Raw genomic sequence first — 24,010 nt, forward strand, 5'->3', positions numbered from 1 at the left:
AAGCTTCTAGTACAGACATTCAACACAATGACAATACAATATAATACGATTTACAGTCTAAAAGATTCTAAATTGTGCATATATAAAATAAAGACTATTTTACAGAAAATGGAGGATAATAACATATAAGAGACATTGTACAGGGTAGTATATAGTAGAATAAACATATTAACAGATTTACACTGCGATGCCGAGCTCAACCGCTAGATGTCAGTGTACCGTACGCTTTCTTTAAATGCCACCGAACTACAGGACCCATTCAACAAATTGTTTATTTAATACAATTACTACGCAATAAAATAATAATACAAATGAATATGAACGTAAGTTAAATGAAATATAAACACGCGCGTCCGATGAAACGGTCCATAGTGATGTACTAATAATGTACTATTATTCATCACTACTAAGTGATGTGTGTTCACATTTCATTTGCTGATTTCAGTCGTTCTCATTCTGAGCATTGAGTAGAAACGGTGAGAGAAAGCAGAAGACGGTTTCAAATGATTCCTCATGAGGAGGATTTACTGTACCTCAGACACACTGTATAACATCATTCATTCATCTCAGTCCACATGAAGTGTGAATCATGATGATGAACACTGTTTGAAGACTGAATGTGCACTATAATATACACAATGATCTACAACTTTATTGGAATGGTCTGTGAAACAGCATGCGCTTTACAGACCGGTGTACAGTACACTACATTCACACTAATGTTTTATTCAGCGAGCATGTAAAAATGAGGACTTGGTTCATTCATGAACGAGCATTGCATTGTGGGATACAGTCTTCCCTTAGCGTGGAGCGTGCCGGTGGAATCATCTGCTGCATATATTCATGTATAAAGTGCATTATATATGCAGGTATAATGATGGTCACGCGTGTGCAGAGCTACACAACCTCTCCAGACATCTCAACTTCATTTGGCTTGAGCCATGAGTGAAAGTCGTCCTGTCAGACTTGTAAGCATCAGACAATAATAAGTTAGACCTTGAACCGTATTCCTATCAAGCATTGAGCTATTCAGTGTAAATGTAAACATATCATCTCCATTTGATTTACCTGACAAAACCACAACCTGTTCTTCAGTTGTCCACTAAAACCAGTTTCCAAAGGAAATCTCATCACAGCACATGTCGTTCACGTGATTGTTAGTAAAGAAATGCAGACGTCATCTGTGCAACATGAAGATGTCTGTGTATGAGACTACAGGTCTGTCGTGTGAGATGATGATGATGATGATGATGATGATGTGTAGATCTAGACATCTGTGTATTCAAACCATCTACTGTGTGTGTGTGATCGGGTCAACGTGATTAGCATAGTGCTATTGGGCTGAGATCAAGAGGTCATGTGATATTGTGATGTCACATTCATGTCACTTTACAGACGAGTTTCTAAAGGTTCTCTGCTGATCTGATACACTAGGTTAGTGTGTGATCAGTGAGAAAAACATTGATCATAAATACTTTTATTTCTTGTTTAGCACTGAATCAATTATTATTCAAATCAACCATCTTATCCAATCTGTGTTTTATATATGTTATAGGTCATGCGTGTGGGATTTGCCCATATTTATTTTCATCAGACACTCTGAAACCCAACGTTAGTGGAGTTTCATTAAGAATGAATTGGTGTTAATCCTCAAACATTGTCATTGTGTCTTATATGTGTGTTTCTCAACCACGGGACTGCTTCAAACATTCAAAGGATTATCAAGAAGTCTACAAATAACTAGAAAGAAGACAAAACTAATTCAGATATTTCTTAACGTTTGGTTATTTTAGAACGATTAGAACCTTTCTAGCTATGTCAAACTCTAAAAGTAAATTTAGCACGATTTGAGGTAAAAAAAAAAAAGTAAAATAATGATTGCTCACTGTAAATATACATGACTGAAAAGATCCCATGTAAGTAGAGATAGCTGCCGAGAGAGCTGACCGGCCCTCACATCGTTAGCTTAGCATCACGCTAATAGAGCATGGCAGGGATGAGGTGTTTTCGTAGGCTAAGCCCAGAGCTCAGTTTTAGCTTCAGAAGCTTTCAGAAGTTAGCATTTTAGCACGTCTGGTGCCATCGCTCAAAGTCAATGGGTTTTTTGGTAAATCATCTGAAATAAGGTCTGTGCTTAACAAAACTTCTAAACATTTTCACATGTTAATCCATGACATAAAACATACCAGCTGCAACCCGCTCGTGATTTTTAAAGCTTTATTGTGTCTTACGTTAAACATCATCACATGTTCACATGTATTCACAGAGAAACGACTTACCAGGGAACATGTTTCTAATCAAGTTTGAAAGAGTTGTGGGAGGTTTGCTGGTGGTGACGTTGATATCGAGCGACCGCACTGTGGTCTGTTTATAGCGTCGTGTTAGCGTTTTATTTCTGGTGATTGTATTATTTAGGATTCAAAACTAGCCAATATTGTGTTCGTTTATAAAGATGATCTTAATACGTGTACGTGTACGTATCATAAACCTTATCATGTTAATCATAGATCTTATTCTTGGCATCTATGGAAGAATTTACATTTACTTCCATAATGCTTAGCTTTTGATGGAGAGAACCAGTGCGGCGTTCACTTTCAGGCTGGCCTACAAAAATACGTCATCCCTGCGGCGCTTTATTTAGAAAACAACTGATAGTGGAGACTCTTGTGTACTTTCACAGGATATCATTGAATGTTTCACACTTTCTGCCTACATCAGCTGCTCCAAATCCATCACTTATGATGTACATCAGAATGTTTCTCCATTCGTCTGCTGAGACACAGACGAATCTAATCCAGACATTATTACCCTCTCTCACACACAAACCCCTGAAGAGCAGAAATACAGCTCAGCTCATGCTATGAGCAATAGTAAACGCTTCCAAAAGCACCAGAACGCTTACCTGACACAAAACACTCAGTTTTCATCCCCTGGCATAAGCACATTATCCTTCATCCCGAGAGTTTCATGCTCTTAAAAACAATAGTGGATGAGCGGATGTAAATCACTTTCCTCGGGGAAGATGGATAAGGCATATTCTCAGTGGTATTATTCATCATGTTGAGCTCATAATGGCTCCAGCGCTCGAAAACTAACAGCCTTTCCCAAACTACAAACGTCACCACGCTGTCAATGAAAATGGATTGAGGCATTATGACAGAGATTTATATGCTCACAGTCATCTGACCGCCCACAGGTGTCCTGAGCTGTGTGTGTGTGTGTGTGTGTGTGTGTTCACTAGGGTTGGGAATCGAAATCTATTCCAATTCAGAATCGAAAGGAATGGAAATCGGATCCTTAAAATTAAAATTTCAATTCCTCTTATCAATTCCTGTGTGCATATTTTCAGAAATGTGCATGTGTGAACTTGTGATAAAGCACAGGAACCACAAATTTACCAGTTTCATTATAGTTTAACCATGATGTAGTTAAACTATGGTAATACAAATTTTAATAAATCAGACAAACGTGGTTGATATATGAAGAGTTTGGTTCCAAAATGAGATAACTCAAAATTTCAAAAATCATGTTTTTATTGTGTTTTTATTGTGTTAGTTAGCTGTGTTTTTTGAGCTATTATGGCTTAAATCAAAACAAACCAACTGCAGTTTGATTGATATTAATTGGAATGCACAATAAAAAACATGATTAATTTTTTTTTTTTTATCTCATTTAGGAACCAAACTCTTCATATGTATATACACACAAAATGGTGCTCATAAATATATATGTTTTTCAAACCAGGCTAAACGACCATTCAGGCTGATATCTAAATGTTTTACTTCAACTGTGGAATCGAAACTGGGAATCGATCAAATTCAAACAATACCCAACCCTAGTGTTCACAGCCGTCCGAATGTGTCCTAGACATGTGTGAATATGTTTGATGATAATACTTCACCCAGCACTATATAGACGTGCAGCAGTACAGTGACCTCTCACATCACGATGAGGTCCACACGGGACAATCCTCCACCATCCGAGTGCTGGTCATCTGTACAACACGTCAAGTGTCATTTCATTCTGACGCCTTACAAATAAAGGTCCACTCCCAGACGATGTCATAGAGGAATCTGTAAAGAACCGGCTTTAACATACACAGAAAGTTCTCTAAAAACGAATAAATACTTCTATTTAAAGAACCTTTTCTGAATGATTCTTTAAGAAACCAAAAATAGCACGCCTTTATCAGTGACGAGTGACCATCCCAGTACACGTAAACACATAAAGCACACTTTTAAAAAATCCGTAAAAAACCCGGATATTTTCTGTCAGCTGGAGCAACAGACACTATTGGACATACAGTATACCCTAAAATAATAGTTTATTTTTCTTGTAAATTTGCTTTCTTTTTCTGTGATTTTACGTTTTTGGCCGTATTTCAAAAATACATGAAAAATCTGTAAAAAAAAACTGTACAAATTTGATTTCAGTGTGCATCAATAACCAGTTTAACCCATCTGAGCCCAGTGATATAAGCTGCTCAAACTGGTCGAAGCTGTTTTTACTGTGAGCGTGATGATTCTGCTGCTGTCAGGTATGTGTTAACGTGTCTATTAAAGCTGTGAAATGTGTTAGCAGTGAGCTATGAAGGCTGTGATGTTGTTATGAGAGCAGTGTTTGTCTCATGACACTGTATTCACTGTACACATGTGCTGGATTGATGTGCAGTCATTTAGTTCTTTACATCACAACATTTCCACAGATAGACGACTTTATTACAGTGCATGTCTCCTGTGACTGTCAACACTAATGACTAATCAGAATGAGGCTTTTATGGCTTTTAATCGCTGTCTGTTGGCTTTGTGGCCATCGATAATGTACCAACAAACGACTTCTAGCACACACGTGACCCTGGAGCACAAAAGTAGCACAGGAGTATTTGTGGTAATAGACATTACATCGTATGGGTCAAAATGATCCATTTTTCTTTTATGGCAAGAAGCATTAGGATATGAAGTAAACATCATGTTCCATGAAGATATTTTGTAAATATTATTTTTGTGAGTGCATGCAGCAGAAATGACCAGAAACACGTCTACAGAAACAAACATCACTCGCTGCTGTCGCTCCACTCGAGTTTGGGATGATCTATGTAAAGCTTTGGGGTTCTTCTACTCTCCACAACATCATTACAGCGGTAAACCCATAGAGACCTGATTCTTCTGAGCATCGGCCTGCTACAGCACCTCTGATGGACAATTTTGAAGGCCATTTGCTCAAGATTGGGATTATTTGCACCCTCAGACTCCAGAGTTTTAAACAGTTGTATCTTGGCCAAATATTGTCCTGTCCTAACAAACCACACAACAATGGAAAGCTTATATATGATGATATATACACTACGTCTTTTGGGAAAATATTGATATTGATTGACTCGTTTATATTGGAAATATGAAAAATCAGTTTGATTTTGTTTATCAACCCATGGTCAGGTAACAACAACCCAGTCCCAGTGTATGTTCATTTAAAGCCAACGGTTGATGTGTTTTCCATATTTTAGTCTGAAAACAGCCCGGTGTGTGTGTGATTCTCTGCAGGAGAAGAAAAGGGTGACGGGAAACTCACGAGAATGCTTAAATACACGCTAGAGCTGTATAGGATTGAAAAGAGCAGGAAAATTCAGCGGCGTGATTATTCGGTGTGTACGCCTCATAAATAAGCATCAAAGCGGCTGTGGGGTTTTTTGATGATGGTTGTGCACACACAGGCTCTCAATAGTTTGCTGTGCAAACACACCCATCATCATCATCATCATCAATATAAAGCCGGTCAAACCCACACACCAGCAGAAATAATGAGGTGTACGTGTTATTATACTGAGACCTTGAGCCATGTTTGAAGAGAAAGAGAACATCTAATTATTCAACAAGGACGACTCGTCTTTTTATAGCTTCATATCCCAAACGCTGAAAAACACAGCAGAATACAGACTGAACAGAGTTAGGAATCTGAAATGGATTGATGGATGTGCTGTGAAGATCAATACTGCTGTGTGAATATTAATCGAACATGATTATTAGTGACTTTCAGAGCAGATTTACCACCCGAGGGTCTCGCAACACACACACACACACACACACACACACACACACACACACACACACACACACACACACACACACACACACACACACACACACACACACACACACACACTGTGGCACAAAATAACTGCACATGTCAGTCACACATCTTTGTGCTTGATGTGTGTTGTTAGAAAACTTTAAAGCATGTTTTGTAAAATTAGTATAACAGTATGATCATTGTGAAGTGTGATAAAGTCACTGTGGATATCTAGTGGATTTGTTTTAGTGAACATAAGTGTCTGACATGTCAACACACTATTCCATGATTCGCTGAAGATGAATTCTGCCCTCTGTTGGATATGAAGATGAGACGTACTTTCATCACGATGATAAAACGAGTGTGTGTGGTCATGAGATGATGAAGATAAATGTGCTCTGTGGTTCGCTGTGCTCTTGTACTGGTGGTTTGACAACGGCCTGTTGGGACATGTCAGCGCTGGAATTCATCGAGGTAAATCTGCCATCCATAAAGTTTAGTGAGTAAAGTGAAGACCAGTCATGCAGAAAACTGGAGAATGAATGAGGATCAAATATGTGCTTTTCTCTACAGCAGGAGTATGAAGAACAAAACAATGTTTGACACAAACAAACCTGCAGATACAAGTTCAACTCTAGGGGCCGGTTTCCCGGACAGGGATTAAGACTAGTCCTAGACTAAAATAAATGTTAGAGCTGTCCGAACGTGCACTGACATATCTTAAAATACATCAGTGCCAACGTGATGTCTCAAAATGCACACAAGCCATCATTTTTGTGAGGCATGTTTGTAAAAAACTCCTTAAAAGGCATAATTTGACTTGGGCCTAGTCCTTCTTTAAACTAATCCCTGTCTGTGAAACTGCCCCTAGATCAGTCTCAGAGAATAGCACGATCCTTACAAGAGGCCGTCTGTATAAAACCTCTCGCTTTAGTTATACATGATCTATAGATGACAGCACCGGGGAATAACACATCTATTGTGTGCATGATCACGTGTTTATCACAATACATAGCGATATGGGGTTTTGGGGGGCCGATATCAGGAAGGAAAAAGGTCTAATATTGACATATAAGCCGATATTCTTTGTGAGTATATTATAGTACAGAACCAGTCTAGAGTTTGGACACACAAATGGGAAGTAGCAGTAGAATACAGTATGTACATAAACAGAATATAGTATATATACTGTATGAAAACATTTTTTTGCAAAATTCACTCAAATTATGTGATCAAACATGTATGTATGCATCAAAATTGTGACAAATTTGGTGGAAATCATAGAGCCCTAATGATGTAGCAAACAGATATAAGATGATTAAGGGAGTAAAACACGGGGACATTGTTTATTTACTTTATAGCATTCCGTCTTATCAACTAGCTGACAACTTAGAGCTGAACCAGAATGTTTGTGTTTATGTGGAGATCAGCTGGTATCACTACACTGACCTGGGTCACCGGTCGCAAACAATAGAGCGCGCTCTGTTGGACAAACTAAGAAATTACACCATTCACAAACATTTTGGGGTGGTTTCCCGGACAGGGATTAGTTTAAACCAGGACTGGGCCTTAGTTAAATTAGGACATTTAATCAGTTTTTACAATCATGCCTTACCAAAAAGCTTTACTGGTGTGCATTTTGAGACGAAACAAGAGCACTTATGTATTTTAAAACATGTCACTGTAAGCTATTTTCAGTTTTGACAGCTCTAACATTTAATTATATTCAGTCTAGGACTGGTCTTAAACCCTGTCCACCCCTTTATCTGCGTTATACAGTATGTTCTGTTCTGTCAAAATTTAAATCGGTGGCATATTTGCGGCATATACGCCGATGCTGATATATCTGAGACAGGCTCATATCAGCCAATAAAATCAGCAAACCGATAAATCGGTCGGGCTCTATGAAAATCATTAACAGAACACTTACAATTGCATGCGTGTCTTTAAATAGCATTCAGGTTTTTAAAGTCAATGGACTACTTCCGCCTTCTCCTCGATGAGGCACAGTCAATTCCGGTCAGTGTTCAGCGTATCTACATGCGGAGATCATGGTAGATTATTTCTTTTTTTAGGGCAGTCACTTAATTAAAAACAATAAATCCTGTTTGTGATGTTAACACGCTTTAATGTGGGTTTTTATGACGCATCTTAAATGAGTAGAAGTTCACCTCCGTGTTCTCATCTCGTGAATAATAATAAAGGCGATGTGTGCACCCTGCAGCAGTCCATCACTTTCCTCTCATTCATAGATTATATATTTCATACATTTTAACGACAATAAAATGACACCATGCAATGATTATAAAATTTTCTCTGGGATTTTAAAGTAATTAGACGTTCATTCGCATTGCAAAGTATTTAAAAGTACGAGTACTTTAAAATAGCAATGTGCAGATAGAGCAGATTTGATGCCAAATAAAAACATTAACTGCAAAATGTTGTAGCATTTATCCTTCAATGTTATAACTACACTTTTTACATAGGCCTACTGTCACGGTCAGTTCAGGAAAGAGAACCCAGGCGCAGACAGCGGTGTGCGAAACAAAACTAAAGCTTTATTAAAAACTCAAACAAAAACCCACGAGGGGGAGTTAAACAGGAACTTTACTAAATTCATAAATTAGAAACAAAGACTTCCCACGAGGGGGCAAAAACATAAGGACAGGGTCAAAACTACAACTCACAATATAGACAGGACTGGGGAAACAAGATATCAAGACACGGTCTAATCCACAAGGTAAGATCTACTTGACCAGATAAACAGTCATACGACTTGGCAAGACAAGAGCTAGGCAAACATAGGCACAGGACAGCAGACACAAGGGCATTAAATAGGGGAACTAACAAAGGGTAAATGAACACTAGGCAGGTGTGGGGAATGAAACACTGATGGAAAGCTAAACGAGGAAACAAGAGGGGCGGGGCCAAAGACGAGACCGGAGAGAGCGCATGCTATGTCAGAACCAACAATAACATGCCTCTCTCCACACAAAACATGAGGCTCTGTCATGATCCTGCCACTAGACCAAGAAAGACATGACATGATGAGGCAGAATCATGACACCTACAGTCATTGACAAAAATTGCATTTACATTGATAGCATTACATTTGTCATTACAAAATGACACAACATAGTGATCCAAACATGTAATAAAAAGGTGTTGAGTGTGGTGGTCAGGTCGACAGGCGGTCTCACGCATGAAACACTGCAGTATTTGAAGTCTGGAGTGGTTTAATCCAAACTGTGCTGCTATGATTCCCTGTTAAGGCTAAAATACACTACAAGACTTTTGCTCAGATTTTCAGTCTGGACTTGTTGCAGAAAGTCTGTGCCAGTCTGCAGATTTGATCGGTTAGTGTGTTTCTTTCTATCTGAAACTTTCAAAAAGTCTGCAAGTGTGTGATGTCTAGTCTGAAAGAAATCTGTTCATATTTTAAAAGTCTTGCAGTGTATTCCAGCCATTAGTCTCCTTCAGCCATCTGTGATGTGTGTTCGGTGGTTAAAAGTCTGCAACGGAGCCGTGCGTGAGGAGAAATCGTTCACCAGCCATTACTTTCTCAGATGATGTACCTAGTGATGTTTAGAATGTTTCTTCTTATGTCGCTCATAATGTATGTGCGTAAAAATCTTATTTTTCAGCCTTTAGGTTTCACAGGGAGCAACGGCCCATTGTAAATAACCGGAACCTAGTGAGCCGTACGATTACAAGTCGGAAGTACGTCACGGGGCTACGTGCATTTCAATTCTACACTTTGAAAAGTCAGATTCAGCTGTGATTCATGTAGATATGTAATTGATGTCTATAAACTGTGATCATCATGTTAACATGCTCACATCATTCTGAACATCCATGACGAAACGTCTGCTCGTGCTGAACTAGTGACGATGAAATCATGTCAATATTGTTTTGATGAATGAAATTGTGACTGACATCATTCTCAAACTGTATGTCGTCAGTGTTGAACAGAATTCTAACGATGTTTACATTTGTGAGTGAACCTCAAGCACTTACAGTACAGAAACCGTTGACAACAAACAAGTAAATCCAGGACATCACGATCTGCTGATGTTTATTTCAGTTCTTATCTCCTCACTGCCGTTCGCTCATGACCGTCTCCATCATCAACTCTTACTGGGCCATTAGCACATGATTCTGCCTCCTGTTATGTCATCCTGGATTTCATGAATCATGACACGTGTCCTCTCTACACATCATTCACTATTGCTCTAGTACTGGTCCTAACAGGAAGACAGGGTGAAACTAAATGGCTTCCGTACACTATTTGCGCTCCCACCATGCACAGACAGTGAACAGATTTCCCTCATCACGCTTGTGACAGAAACCACAAACATCTGAACACAATCAAACCGAATGGATCGTCAACACCACTCACTTGGTATTTGACTTCGCAACCATGAATTTGACAGACGCACCCAAAAACCAGCGTAAGACCAGCGCTGTGTAGCTTTAGCTCAACACTCACATGTCAATCATGACGAGAATATAGGATTCACACCAGCGGCAGCAATGACACGGCGCACAGTGTGTGTGTGCGATAGTAAAAGGGATGAAAGCGCTCGGTGTTTATTTCTGTAGTTCCTTGATATGTTTGTTGACTTCAACTGCACAACACAGATCCAAACTCATCAAAAGCAAAGGAGTTTAACCCAAGATCCTCGGTTTAACCCAACAAGAGCAAGTGGAAACACGTGTACTCACCGACGGTGGTGCAGTTTGATGAGAGGAAGCTGTTGTGGTGTAAGAGTGAATCTGTGTCATCGGTGATGCCCACAGACCTCACAGACACGTTCAGAGATCCCGTACTGATGCTCGCGCTCCCAGACACCCACGACCGCTCCATTGCGCTTTTTCACTTCCTTACTTCCTATGACATCGACACTGCTGGCATGTTATGGCCTTCGGAGCAATCCACAAAGTCCTGGTCTTGTGTATGAAGGCCTGTTGTGTTGTGGCGTGACGGAGATCCACAGCCTGTCGCTCACCTGTAGAAAGGAGGTCAGCGTATGATGCCTGAAGCAAAACCACACCTGCAGTCGATCGCACACACCTGTTAACACAACACACACACCAAGAGTGAGATTGATTCTTGATCTCTTTAGTGTCTCATCATGTCTTACAGTTCACGTGATGAAGCGCACCTGGACATACAGTATTATCAGCGCAGGAGGCAAAAGAAACGATGTCATGGAGTCTTGTGTTTTATTTGTCATCGGTGTCTGCAGCGGGATTGTCTGATGTCAACGGACTGATAAACCGAACAAAGGCTGTAGTGTTCATTTAAAGTGCCGGCAGGATTTGACTGAGACGTGTTGATACCTGAGGCTGCGTGACCGGACCTGTCAGTCATGTGTAACACCTGGCCTCGGGTAACAGACCACCAATGACCTTCAACAAACATGACTGCCTGAAGATTTACTGAATTCCTCAGCAGACAAACACGACCGTCTTCACACGATGATGTTTATCTGCTGCATCAGACGGGTGAAACAGTACACTGTAGAAAGGTTTGCTGTACTTTTGCAGCTAGTTGCCAGTAACTTACTGTAGATTTAGATTGATCGAATTTATTTGCAACAGTTTGTTCAAAGATAAATGAACATTAACAAGTCTTTAGCTATACTAAAAAAAAAAACACACACATTCTGGCAACCAGAAATCCTCATCAACCCTTTTCTGTTTTTTTTTCTAATTTTGGTTCAGAATGCTTTGCATGAGGATGTTATATTATCGTTTTATTTCTGCAAAGATCTTGTTAATGTTTAATGTTCATTTATCTTTGAACAAACTGTTGCCAGTAAATGACATAAATGTAAATCTACAGTAAGTAGATACTGTCATTTCTACAGATTTTTTTACAGTGCATCGTTGAAGACACTGAAGAGACTGTAGTTGTGTATGAAAGAGTACATATGGAGAGCACGGTTATGACAAAAATCATTATTGTCAATTATTCACCTCGATATGGTAATTGTGATTATTACCGTCGATTAATCGAATGTTTTATCACTTTCTGTGACGCAGCTGCATGCCATATTCTTTCTATAAACATCCAAAACTACGTAAATCGTATCATGTAGATAACAAATAATTATGGGAGTTATGTTGTCAATTAAAAATCCAAAACGAATAGCGAAAGAACCATCGACGTATTAATTCTCTGATTCGCCACCGCGTCTGGTGCCGAAACGTACAGAAGTGAGCGCAAATGGACCGCTGTAATTGAGCCTTTCTAATTGAGTATGTAATTGTTTCACCCGTAATTATAATCCCCGTTGGTTTTTCCATTAATTGAGAGACGATGTGAGTCACAGGAATAAATCATAAGGCACTATGAGCTGTATGACTGACACACAAAACATCTGCTGTGAAACACCACCGACAGCTTCTGAGAGCAGACGTCCTGTCACAGCTCACAGCATTTCAACATCCCACTGAAAGACATTCAACACTTTGTGTTTTGTTTTCACATAATGTTTAAGAGATGAGTTAAATGTATTCTTGAATCTGAGTTCACACCTTCGGTGACCAGAACATGAACATGGTGATCAGTCGCGCGCATCCAATTCAAATCTCTGCTCTTGGCCTACAAAACCACCACTGGTTCGGCAGCACCATACCTTCACTCGCTAATTCAGACTTATGTACCCGCCCGATCCCTGCGCTCATGCAATCCAACAACCTCTTAAAGGGAAAAAATCCCTCTCACGCACTTTCTCCGGATGTGTTCCACGACTCTGGAACGATCTCCCACTTGCCACAAGATCAGCGGATTCTGTAGCGGTCTTTAAAAACACATCTCTTCCGTCAACTTCTGACCCATTAGTACAGTCTTCTACTTCTTTTCTACTTTCCTACCCCCCCCAAAAATAAAATTCTTAGCTTGGTATACTGTGATAGGCTGACTGAGACCAGTTGTACTGCACCGGTGCATTGCTGTTCTTTTGTTGCACAACTTGCTTCTACTGTTTTCCCCTACTTTGTACATCGCTTTGGATAAAAGCGTCTGCTAAATGACTAAGAGTAAATGTATTTGATGAAACATTACAGAAACTTGACCGCATCATAGGTTTCTGCTTATTTGACTTATCGTCTTGTTTTGTTTTTATTGAAACCTGTAATAAAGAGCCCAAACTTCATTACATGAATATATATGTAATGTGTTATATGCGAAGGTTTGAGTGGCAGTGAATCTGACAGGGATGTGAAACACTCATGACTCATTGAATCAGGTCAGAATGAATCAGACTGGATCATGTTCAAACAGAGGACACAGAGACACGGAAAGCTGTTTGATAGGATCTCATGTATGGGATAACGTCTCATCTCTCTCAATCTGCTACTGAAGGACACGCAAAAGCTGTGCGTGTGTGTTCATGTTTGTATATCCCGGTGGGGACCTAAACCTGAACACACACTGGTCCCCATGGGCAAAAATGCTTATAAATTGTACAGACGAATACTATAAAGAAATTTAAAAATGCAAAACGTTTTCTATGATCTCTAGGTTTAGGGGATAAAATAGAACGTTTCTATAGTATAAAAATCATTACGCCTATGGACTGTCCCCACGGAGATAATAAACCAGACGCGCGCGTGTGTGCGTGTGCGTGTGTGTGTGTGTGTGTGTGTGTGTGTGTGTGTGTGTGTGTGCGCGCGTTTAACATGAGCGCAGTGCTTACCGGAAACACAGCGAACATGCAAATGTGTGTCTTTAATCCTTGCCCTTAAACAACATTAAACTTTGATCAAACGTACAGCTTATTTACTTTCAGACAAATGTTTCGTATCAGTCAACAACAGAGACGCATTGTTTGTCCTGAGAGTAACACAGCCGGTACACAACACAAAGCAGACAATAGACAGTGTAACATGAGATCTGATAGCAAACCAACAAAACACACGACACGACATTCCACTAAGATTTCATATTCAACATCTGTTGTGAAACACTGTCCTGTAACACCAATACCACACATACGGTCTCTCTCCGAGCTAGAACTGCAATGACAGATATATCTGTGGATGAAGACTCCGATTTCTGTTGGGGAAAGCCCAAATGACATCCATTCCACTGCTTTATAATTACATCACTTTTCTTTTCCTGTTTTTCCAGTCCATGTGAAATTACGGAGCAGAGACGGGACGCAGCGAGCACTCGATGTGTGCTGAAGTGATCCACAAAAGAGCTTTTCTCTTACATCCAACATACACTGAGACATGAAGTATTACACATGAATGAGACAGAAAGGCGTTCCCTGTCGAAATACACCGCTTCAACTTTAACAGATCACATCCCAGTAAACCGCTCCTGACCGGGCTCAGATTTGACTCAGAAAGCAGGAATTACAGTTTTAGGACTAGACAGAATCACATCACAGTCTGTTATAATGGCCTGTGATTCACATACAAAATCACACTTTTCTTCAGGACATTACAACAGCATGAATGATATGACTAATGTCGTGATAAAAATAAATCTTTGACTTCAGTTTCGATGTTTTTAGTCAGAGCTGTGACCTTGTTTTAGGTTCAAGCGTTCCTGCAGTCTTGATAGTGTTTGTACCCGAGCATTCAGGTGGAATGTGTTGAGTTTCACAGGACAAAAGTCTCCCAGAAAAAGAAATGAGCTGTCAAATGTGCCGAACAAACTGCTAATAAAGAAACGTCCAGAAACACACGCTCTGCCGTCACATGTGAACGTGCAAAAGTGAAAGCAACGCGGGTTACCTTTGGTGAAAGAGAAGCGTGTACGGCGATGCGTGCGTGCGGTTCTTCGGGAGAGATGAGAAAAGCTTCAGGTTGTCATTTGAAAGCTCTTTGACGGTGAAGCAACACTTCTCTTCTTCTCTTGCCCTGCGTTCATGGGACATGTAAAGACACGGGAGTCTTTCGACAGGTGGGAGGGATACGGGGTGGAGTATAGAACTCTTAACATCTCACCTCTGACTTTAACACTACCGAGTGTGTACTATACGTGTAGATACTTCGACATTCGTTGACTGTGTGAGGGTATATTGTTATATGGAGAGTTTTTCTGACTCACGGATGTGTGTATTGTGTTCTGTCAGATCAGATTGTGAACGCAGACTGTGTGTGTTCTGGGAGTCTTTCTTCAGCTCATAAATCAAACTCAAGGTTCAAAGTTCTTTCCAGCTAACAGTTCAGAACATCATTGCAGATTTTATTGCCCTGCTGTAAACATGACATACGTTGTTTGATCTTTTATGCCTCGTACAAGCTCAAGGTAAAACTGCTCGTCTACAAGACACATAAACTGCAAAACAAGTCTTGCAGAAGCATTTACCCATAACACAAAACAACAGTTTGAATCATGATGATGAATGTTGACTGAGTTTAAATCCACATATCCATATTTCAGCAATAACATGAATGAATGAACTACAGTCTCTTGATGGTTTTCTCAGCCCAAAGAGCCACAGCTGATGAAGAACTGTGGATCTTTGCTCATCTTACCTGAGCTCCGTGAGGAGTGTGAGGACGACCTCTGCACGACCTCTCATCTGTCTGTCTGTCACCATGAGAAAAACATCATCATCCTCAGCTGAAGAGTCAACAGAAAGAGGACGGCCGGTAGAGATGTGTGTTGTGAAGTTTAATGGCCGTGATTGATCACGCTGCATTACAGGAACAAAGAAACCGGTTTTACAAGCTGGTGAAAGAAGCTGGCCTTTGTGAACAACCCAAGAAGAGAGCAGGCGGCTAGAAAGAGCCTATACACATCTCCAATGAATCTCATTATGAATACTCAAACTGTTTGCATGGTTATTTTTAAAGCAACATTACAGACAATCGTAACTTAATCTTGTAATTCTCCTGAGCCAAAGATGTCTGTCTCAATTCAAACTATCATGAGATATCATGTTTTATATAGTTACTAATAATATATCATTTCATTCTAAGTGCCAAAAGTGTTCGTTTCTGATGCAGGCGTGAAAAAACACTGACATGACACTTAATGTAGTATACTACTGTTCTACAGTAAATCAATCGCTGTGTTAGAAATGCATGCATTTATCTCATATTGTTTATGCAGTGCCAGTGTGTATATGTATACTCAACACGGTATGCAAACAGATCAGACCTGTCCCTGTTGAAGAAACCAGCATATGCTGGTTTGTTATGTTTTGATGCTGGTTTGTGCTGGTTTAAGCTGGTCAAACCAGCATCAAAACATACCTAACCCAGCATATGCTGGTTTCTTCAACAGGGGTGTCAGATCTATGATTATATAACTGATCTCAAGTCAGTGTCACAACCAATAACGTTTCCTTTGAGAGAGAGACCCTACCTCTCCAAACCCTTACTGAAATTTACCATGGTTTTACTACAGTTAAAACCAAAAAACCATGGTTACTGTGGTAAAACAATGGTTATCACAAAACAACCATGGTTTTGAAAACCATGTTTTTGTAAAAACCATAGTAAACGATGGTTACTGTAGTAAAAGCATGGTTTTGCCCTAAGTAATCAATGCACCAAAAAAACCATGGTTACTACACTTGTACATCACAAAAAAACCATGGTTAATTTTCGTAAGGGAAATCATATATACTGTAGTACGTCGAGTATTGTAAATGAGTTTATATTACCTGGATAGTCTACTGTGACTAGCAATAGATACCACGACATATGATACATTTAGCAAACAGTAAATTACAGTTCAATGCTACGTACGGATTGGCTAACGCTAAATGTTCTCTGGGCTCTTCTCCATCCGTTCGCCTTTAGAATCGCCCGTACAATACGCCTGTTTTTTGCTATGTTTGTTCTCTGGAAATCAAACACACAACAATATTTCACACAGCTGCTAATGTTCTACTGCTGAGCTACATGAACTAATGTACGTTTCTCGTTTGATTCTGATGAACATATTTAATACAATTATGACAGTTTCATCGGCCGCACGCGCATGGCCCGAGGTTATCTTCCGGTCTGTGTTTAGTTATAATGTAACAATTTATTTGATACTTAATATTACTTAATATCAATATTTTATTGCATATTAAATTATAGTTATAGTATTTATAGTTATAGTTATATATTCTTTGCGGAGGTCTACCGGAAGTTAAGTTTATGTTGTTGCTGCTGTCTGAAACCGTCTAACAACCGTTTAACAAGTGTCTAAATAAATAGATTTTCTTATATGTCGTTAATAAAATAAAATAAAAATCTTTCAGATTAAAGGAACTGCATTATAATGGATCACAACCCAGTCACGTGACCATATGAGTAAATGTATGAATTATTTAAATCTAAAAGGCATATTCCGTTTATAAATTAAGAAATATGAGCGTCTCGAATGCATTGAATAAACCTCAATGTTATATCTCTATAGATTTTGATGTAGGCCATTGAATAATGACACGTATTGACCAGCAGATGTCGACAGCGTGCGTTTCCAATGATCAACCGGGCTTTTCAGTCGATTCATTGATTGAATTGAATTTTGACACTATCTGAAGTTTATGCCGCTGATGGTACAGATGTTAAGAACCATTACAACCATTGTGTAACGCTTTAATTCCTTTTCTAAATAGTGACATCTAACCAGCACAGCTTGTGAACCAGTAGACCAATGGAGAGCTCGTGTGAGAATCACGTGAGTAAACCCGGAAGCGTGTTAGAAGCGCGTACAGTAAAGACGTCGACACCGATCTCCATAAATCGCCTGTTTTTGTGAGTTCAGACGTGCAAGTGTAAATGCCGGTCGTTGACAGATGTCGATGAGACTGAGCGATGCCTTTAATCCCCGCGAACCAGCCCCAGGTGATCCGCAGCTGTCAGAAAGATGAGTTTTACCACAGTAATCTCAGTAACCAATCCAACGAGCTCTTCCACGCGTGCGCTGGTGAGGAAAACACGGCTCACGCGCTTTTTAAACCCATTAAACACGTTTAATGTCATGTATATTTTAAGGCCATCTAGTGTTTTGGATGTTATTTAGTCACAGTTCGTGATGTCTGTCCGCTCTTCGCAAATCATTTGATACCACTGTACCTGTCATGTGTGTGATGTTCTAGTAGTAATGTGGTGCTTCACATACACTGGAGAGACACGTAGCTGTGTGTGTTTTTCTCGGTGAGGTTCCAGACGCTGGCTTCAGTGGAGAAAAGAGGTTGAATTGCTGTCTGACCTGACCTACTACGTCCTGACAACATTATCTGGTGAGAGATGACCTTCACACCTGCCCATGTCGTGCTCGTGAGCTGCACGTGTGTTTCACGGCTCTGTTTTCTTCAGGATATCAGACTCTGGGTGAGGAGTATGTCAGCGTCATACAGGTGGACGCCAGCCAGAGGAGAATCCCCTCGAGAGGACGCAGGACGGCGCTCGTCCTCTTCCACGCGTTCGTGCCGTATGTTCTGGACAAGATCTGCGTCTGTGTGGAGAACGAGCTGGAGACGGAGGCGCGAGAGGTGAGCAGGACCTGGAACCCGGCGTCGCACCTCAGGTTCTGGATTCACAGAGCGGTGGCGATGTTGACTGAAGCTCAGAGGAAGTCTTTGGTGCCGCTGGTGTTTGCCCTGCAGCAGGGAATCACTCTCTTCTACCGTCTTCACGTGGCTCTCTTCTACATCACTGGAACCTTTTATCACATCAGTAAAAGAGCTGCGGGTGTGCGCTACGTAAGTTACTGTGACATAACCCACGACTAGCACAGATCCATTACAAGAACACCACTGAGGGATAGGTCTGTGGACCTGAGTGGTCAGATTCTACTGAACGCATTTAAGCATGTGCCGCACGGGATATATGCTAGTAAAATACTGTATATAATACCTTAAACGGGCTCATTTCGGAGGAGTGGAAGGAGCTTTGACATGTCTGATTGTGTGCAGGTGAGGGTGAGAAGCGCGCACGAGGACGAGCCGAGGATCAGGAAGACTTATGGTCTGCTGGGGGCGCTCTCTCTCCTGCAGCTGATCGTCACGCTTACACTGCAGCTGAAGAACCTGCGACAGAGAGCTCGACACCAGTGGACACAACACAGACACCTGCTCCCCAGGTACTGCCCTACACCCAACACCTGTACACACGCTATTATCATATGAACCTCTGCCTTTTGTGTGAAGGTGATGTTCAATTCAATGACACACCCACATCCGCCAGGTTAAGGAAGCAATGAATGAACAATACGAAAAGTGACATCTAGTGGATAGTAGGAGCAATAACATTCAGGTTCATGAACGTTCAGTGCTTGCGGAAATATGAAAGAAAAATCGATTCATGGCTTTTGAGAATCGATGTTGAATCGACCGCATTTAAAAAATGTTTAATCGATTTTTCGCCCAGCTCTAGAATGAGTGCTTCTAGGTGTATAGGTGTGTTTTTGTTAAGCGTGAAACTTGTGTGCGTGTGAACGTGTGTCGGTGTTTTGTGTGTGTAGTGGTCAGGCGAGCGAGGCGGCGTGTCGCTCCTCTCGCTGTATCTTGTGTTTGGAGGAGCGCAGGCACTCGACGTGTACCCCGTGTGGTCATGTGTTCTGTTGGGAGTGCATCACTGAGTGGTGTAACACGAAGGTAAGGCGATCAGGTAACTGAGTGGCGTTTCACGCGTGTGCTGTTTCGTGACTGACGGCTGTTTCTGTGTCAGACTGAATGTCCTCTGTGTCGAGCGAAGTTTCAGCCTCACAGGCTGGTCTATCTGAGATGCTACCAGTAAATCCAGACTCCCCATCGTCACACTTCACAAACTCCATCGGTGTGTAAAAACATTGCATTCAATATAAAAGTCACATGCTGTATACATTTTGTACAGAATTTGTGAAGATCACTGGCATTGTAAATTTCATTATAATTGTACTTACTGTGAATGACTTGTAAATGATTAAAATGAGAATGTAATATTTACAGAACATGAGGTGTGTGCACTGTTTTTGTTGATTTGACGTTTCTCACAGTTTGTTATTGTTGGGTTCGTGAGGCTCAAGTCTGTCAGCTCGAGCTGTCAAGCTTGTTGAACAGACTTTCACCAGAGTAAAATAGACCTAAGACCATAGGCTATATGCTTGTTTTTCTTATCAAGAACATGTCAAACTAAATAAACAAGATAACCATATATCACAGACTGTCAATATTCTTTGCGTTTTGTTTTGTGTGTTTGGTTTAAATGCAGTTTTTTTAATGTATTTTTCTATTTTTTTCCAACGTTGCTAATCTTTTCAATATTATATCAACAGGATATAATATTAGTGTGTTATGAATATTTACTTATAATTATAAGCTTGATGTGAAATTGTGACTAAATAAAAACGTAACAAATTATGTCTTTTTAAACTTAATTTGAATAAACGAATATTCAATTTTTATGAGCTCAAATATTCAAATATGAAATTATTGAAAAATGCCCATCCCTAGTGTCCATGCACATTCAGAAACAAATCAACCTATTTTCTCACGCAGACGCATGCAATGATATGAATTCGCTTATATGCAATGCCCAGAGTGCACATCTGAGGCGGCGACACGTTGTATATTGGTCCAAATGTTAATTATTAAATACATCATTTTATAATGTATATGATTAGATTACCAATCACACAGATTCATTTTAACAATGCTACTAGGCTTTTATTTAAACTTAGAAACCTTTTTATTCAGGTGAGGAAGCTGGCATTTTGCATAGCATTTGCGCGCCCTCATGCCTTTATGCCACTGCAGAGGCATATTGCAGTATTAATGTTAACGAGTAATCGATTAATTGATCGTTAATTTAAATGAAGATCGATTATGGGAATTGGTCTAAATTGACATCCCTAGTATTAAGGGGATGAGCTGTTATGAAGGATCACATGTTTAAATTCCCAGCTCATGTTATCTCTGTTAAATGGGCTCTATTCACGTGTTACTTCTGCGTTTAATGCAAGAACCCTCTTCAGTTTCCTGGTGGAAATACTTCAAGCACTGAGGAATGGGACACTGAAAATAGTAACATTTAGCAGATGCTGTACACTGACAAACAGCAGTGGTATATAGAAGTGCTGTTCCCCCGTATTTGAAAGGATATTTTCATAAGTTCACATGTCATTATAACATTAAGTAAACACACATACATATATCCAGGGACGTTCACATACATTTTGAGGGGCATGGGCTCAAGTGGAAAAAAGGGCATTTCTCATATTTTAATTTTTTCCAAACAAAATGTTAAATATATTAAAATAACTATTTATATAAATCCCTCACACTCACCCAATTGTTTCATGTTCCAAAAATGGTCTTCTGTAGAATTAACAAATTTTATCACAAGAACAGGTAACAACAAAGGAAATTAAGCCACAATGTATATGTTTTCTATGCTAAAGTTTCAAGTAGGATAAATGACTGCACAAAGGAAAATGACATATTTTCACTAATAATTTATATATATAATATAATTTGTTTTGCACAAGCCAATAAACTTTTTTAATTATTTTGGTGTTATTGGGACACCAACAATGATCTTCACACTAAACTGAAAAAGGCAGTAGGTGCTAATTTGTTATTTTACAGGACAAAAACCTGCAAAAATAATTAAAACACACTGCAAAAAAATGATTGACAAAATACAAAAATACAGCAGCTTAACTAATTATTATTATTATTAATATTATTATTGTTGTTATAATTACACTTACTGTACCACACACACACACACTGATGGTGACAAGAACTTTGTTTCACATCTGAGGGAGGGCAGTTTAGCTCTATCAGCATACACAACATATAAAATGGATAGTCATTAGATGAGGAGTCTGACATCAAACTGATCAAGTTATTGTTTAAGGCAGGACACTTTATGTACTGTTCAAGTTTGAGATGTTGGTCTATTTTGCTTTCATGTCTTCTTTTGCTCTAATGGAAAGGAAATTTCCAAAATACACATAAAGTTGTTTGTTTGCTTCTGTAGATTTCTTCTAAATGATCCAAAACAAGCTGCATATACAGTATATCTGCATATGTAAACATAACATTTCAAGGGAAAAGACTTTTGATGTAAGTCATATTAGTTATTTTGTTTATCCTGTTCATCTGAATTGCCTGACAAATATATGCAAGTGAGCACATTTTTATTACTTAATGCCTGGTTTACATATCAATGAGGCGATTCTGATGACGTTATTAATTTGACTGTGTTCAGCTGTGGTTTCTCCATCAAGTTAGCATGTATGCCAATGATATACCGCCTTAGCCTTAGCGAAACTTTAGCTATTAGCTTACTCATTAGCTTATACGTGATGGATGTTAGCAAAACAATATTTGCAGTTTGTCTTTTGGATAATTAGGTGTGAATTCGAAAGCACATGTAGCTAGTCTGTTCATCACCACTCACCTCCACACCAAGAAGACAAATGCTACTGGAAAGGAGGGAGGGCTTCACTTCTGTGGCTCTCTGCCTGATGTGCCAAACTTGCTACACACACAGCTGTGCTGCGCCTGCGCGCTATGTGCGGCTGCGCGCCTGCGTGGAGACGCGGATGGGAGAAAGGCATCGGAACTCTCAACATTTCCCAACCTGACCAGACATTTTCTAATGGTTTGATGAGGAAAGCCGTGCGCAAATAGAAACACATACGCGTGCACATTCATATATCCATTTATAAAAAAATCCCAGAAAAAGGGCACTTTCTCAAGAGGAAGAAAATGGGCCTGGGCTCAAGCCCCCAAAGCCCCCCCCCCTGCACGTGCCTGCATATATCTATATAAAGCAAACAAGCGTCAACAAAATGAGCTGTACAACTGGGTGTTTTAATAACTATTGTTCGTGTAGTAGCACAGAACTCTACGATCGATCGGTGGAAATAGTCGAGGGTTCTGAGCATATTCACCGAGCACATCATGTACCGCCGTGCATAGAGCCCATTACTGTAATAAATCACAGCACCTATTTTTCTGTGATAATTAAGAAGAAAACTTTAAAATCAAACAGTAAAGTACAGTATCTCACAGAAGTGAGTACACCCTTCACAGTTTTGTGTAAATGTAGGGGTGTACTCACTTTTGTTGCCAGCGGTTTAGACATGAATGGCTGTGTGTTGAGTTATTTTGAGGGGACGGCAAATGTACACTGTTATACAAGCTGTACACTCACTACTTGACATTGTAGCAAAGTGTCATTTTTTCAGTGTTGTCACATGAAAAGATATAATCAAATATTTACTCAAATGTGAGGGGTGTACTCACTTCTGTGAGATACTGTACATTTATATTCAGTTATGTGTATCATATAGCTAACCTTTATTTATAGATTACATTTAAAAATAAATCTTGATTGATCAAAGTGCTGTACTTAAATAAAAAAATTAATGAGGTAAACAAAAAAAAACACCCAGAGCATTAAAAGCACCAAAAAGGTGTGATTTTAACATGGATTTGAATTGAGCTAGATTGTTGTTCCACAGCGTTGCAGGCAAGATCATGGTACAGACACGACATGTTTTGTGATCTGAGAGATATTCTAGATGGATTGTGGACAACAAGTAGATCAGAAAGATACATTTTAGAAATAAAATGAGTTTACAATCAATACAGTATCAGACTGTCAGTCAATGCAGAGAAAGTGTGATTAGTGTGATGGGGTCATGTCGGAGCATTTGGAGGTGAGAAATTGAAGACAGAAGTAACCTGACATAAAACTTGAATTGACAATATTTGCAGTTTTTAGCCCAGTTGCTTGAGACAGTTTCAAACCTTGATGTGTGTGGTTTTGAATAGAATTGTTGGTAGGGTTACAGTGATGATGGTACTGAGCAGATGCTCATTTGTATTTATTCATACATTTAAAGAATTGTTTCATTTATAAGATCTTTGTTTATGATCTTGAATAGTTGAAGTTGAATGTAGTGGTTTGTGTAAAATGTTGAGTAAGATGTAAAGTGAGATTTACTCCTGACCGAGCCGTAAAGATGTTCTGGAAT

At 39.6% G+C, this 24,010-nt stretch overlaps 2 protein-coding genes across 7 annotated transcripts in view; one reads left to right on the forward strand and one right to left on the reverse strand.

Annotated features, from left to right (window-relative positions):
• The window catches only part of plch2a (phospholipase C, eta 2a), an 80,462-nt gene extending 64,763 nt beyond the window's left edge, over nucleotides 1-15,699 (reverse strand). For 3 of the 6 annotated variants that reach the window (XM_057326844.1, XM_057326841.1, XM_057326839.1), the window contains exons 1-2: nucleotides 14,821-14,952; nucleotides 10,792-11,140 (exon numbers count right to left, since the gene is read on the reverse strand). In XM_057326844.1, the coding sequence (XP_057182827.1) occupies nucleotides 10,792-10,851 (60 nt within the window). In that variant the 5' untranslated portion in view covers nucleotides 10,852-11,140; nucleotides 14,821-14,952. Of the gene's footprint in view, nucleotides 1-10,791; nucleotides 11,141-14,820; nucleotides 14,954-15,567 lie in introns of those variants that run through there. The other 3 variants (XM_057326846.1, XM_057326845.1, XM_057326840.1) reach the window with 2 other exon arrangements.
• Nucleotides 15,700-17,728: 2,029 nt separating this feature from the next.
• pex10 (peroxisomal biogenesis factor 10) lies at nucleotides 17,729-20,301 on the forward strand. Its single transcript, XM_057326857.1, has 6 exons — nucleotides 17,729-17,962; nucleotides 18,198-18,278; nucleotides 18,355-18,740; nucleotides 18,954-19,120; nucleotides 19,502-19,634; nucleotides 19,708-20,301. The coding sequence occupies exons 1-6, from the start codon at nucleotides 17,851-17,853 to the stop codon at nucleotides 19,774-19,776; spliced, it is 948 nt and encodes a 315-aa protein (XP_057182840.1). The 5' UTR covers nucleotides 17,729-17,850; the 3' UTR covers nucleotides 19,777-20,301.
• The last annotated feature ends 3,709 nt before the right edge of the window (nucleotides 20,302-24,010 follow it).

This window comes from Triplophysa rosa, unplaced genomic scaffold (genome assembly GCF_024868665.1).
Source record: "Triplophysa rosa unplaced genomic scaffold, Trosa_1v2 scaffold139_ERROPOS793776, whole genome shotgun sequence".
Taxonomy (NCBI): Eukaryota; Metazoa; Chordata; class Actinopteri; order Cypriniformes; family Nemacheilidae; genus Triplophysa; species Triplophysa rosa.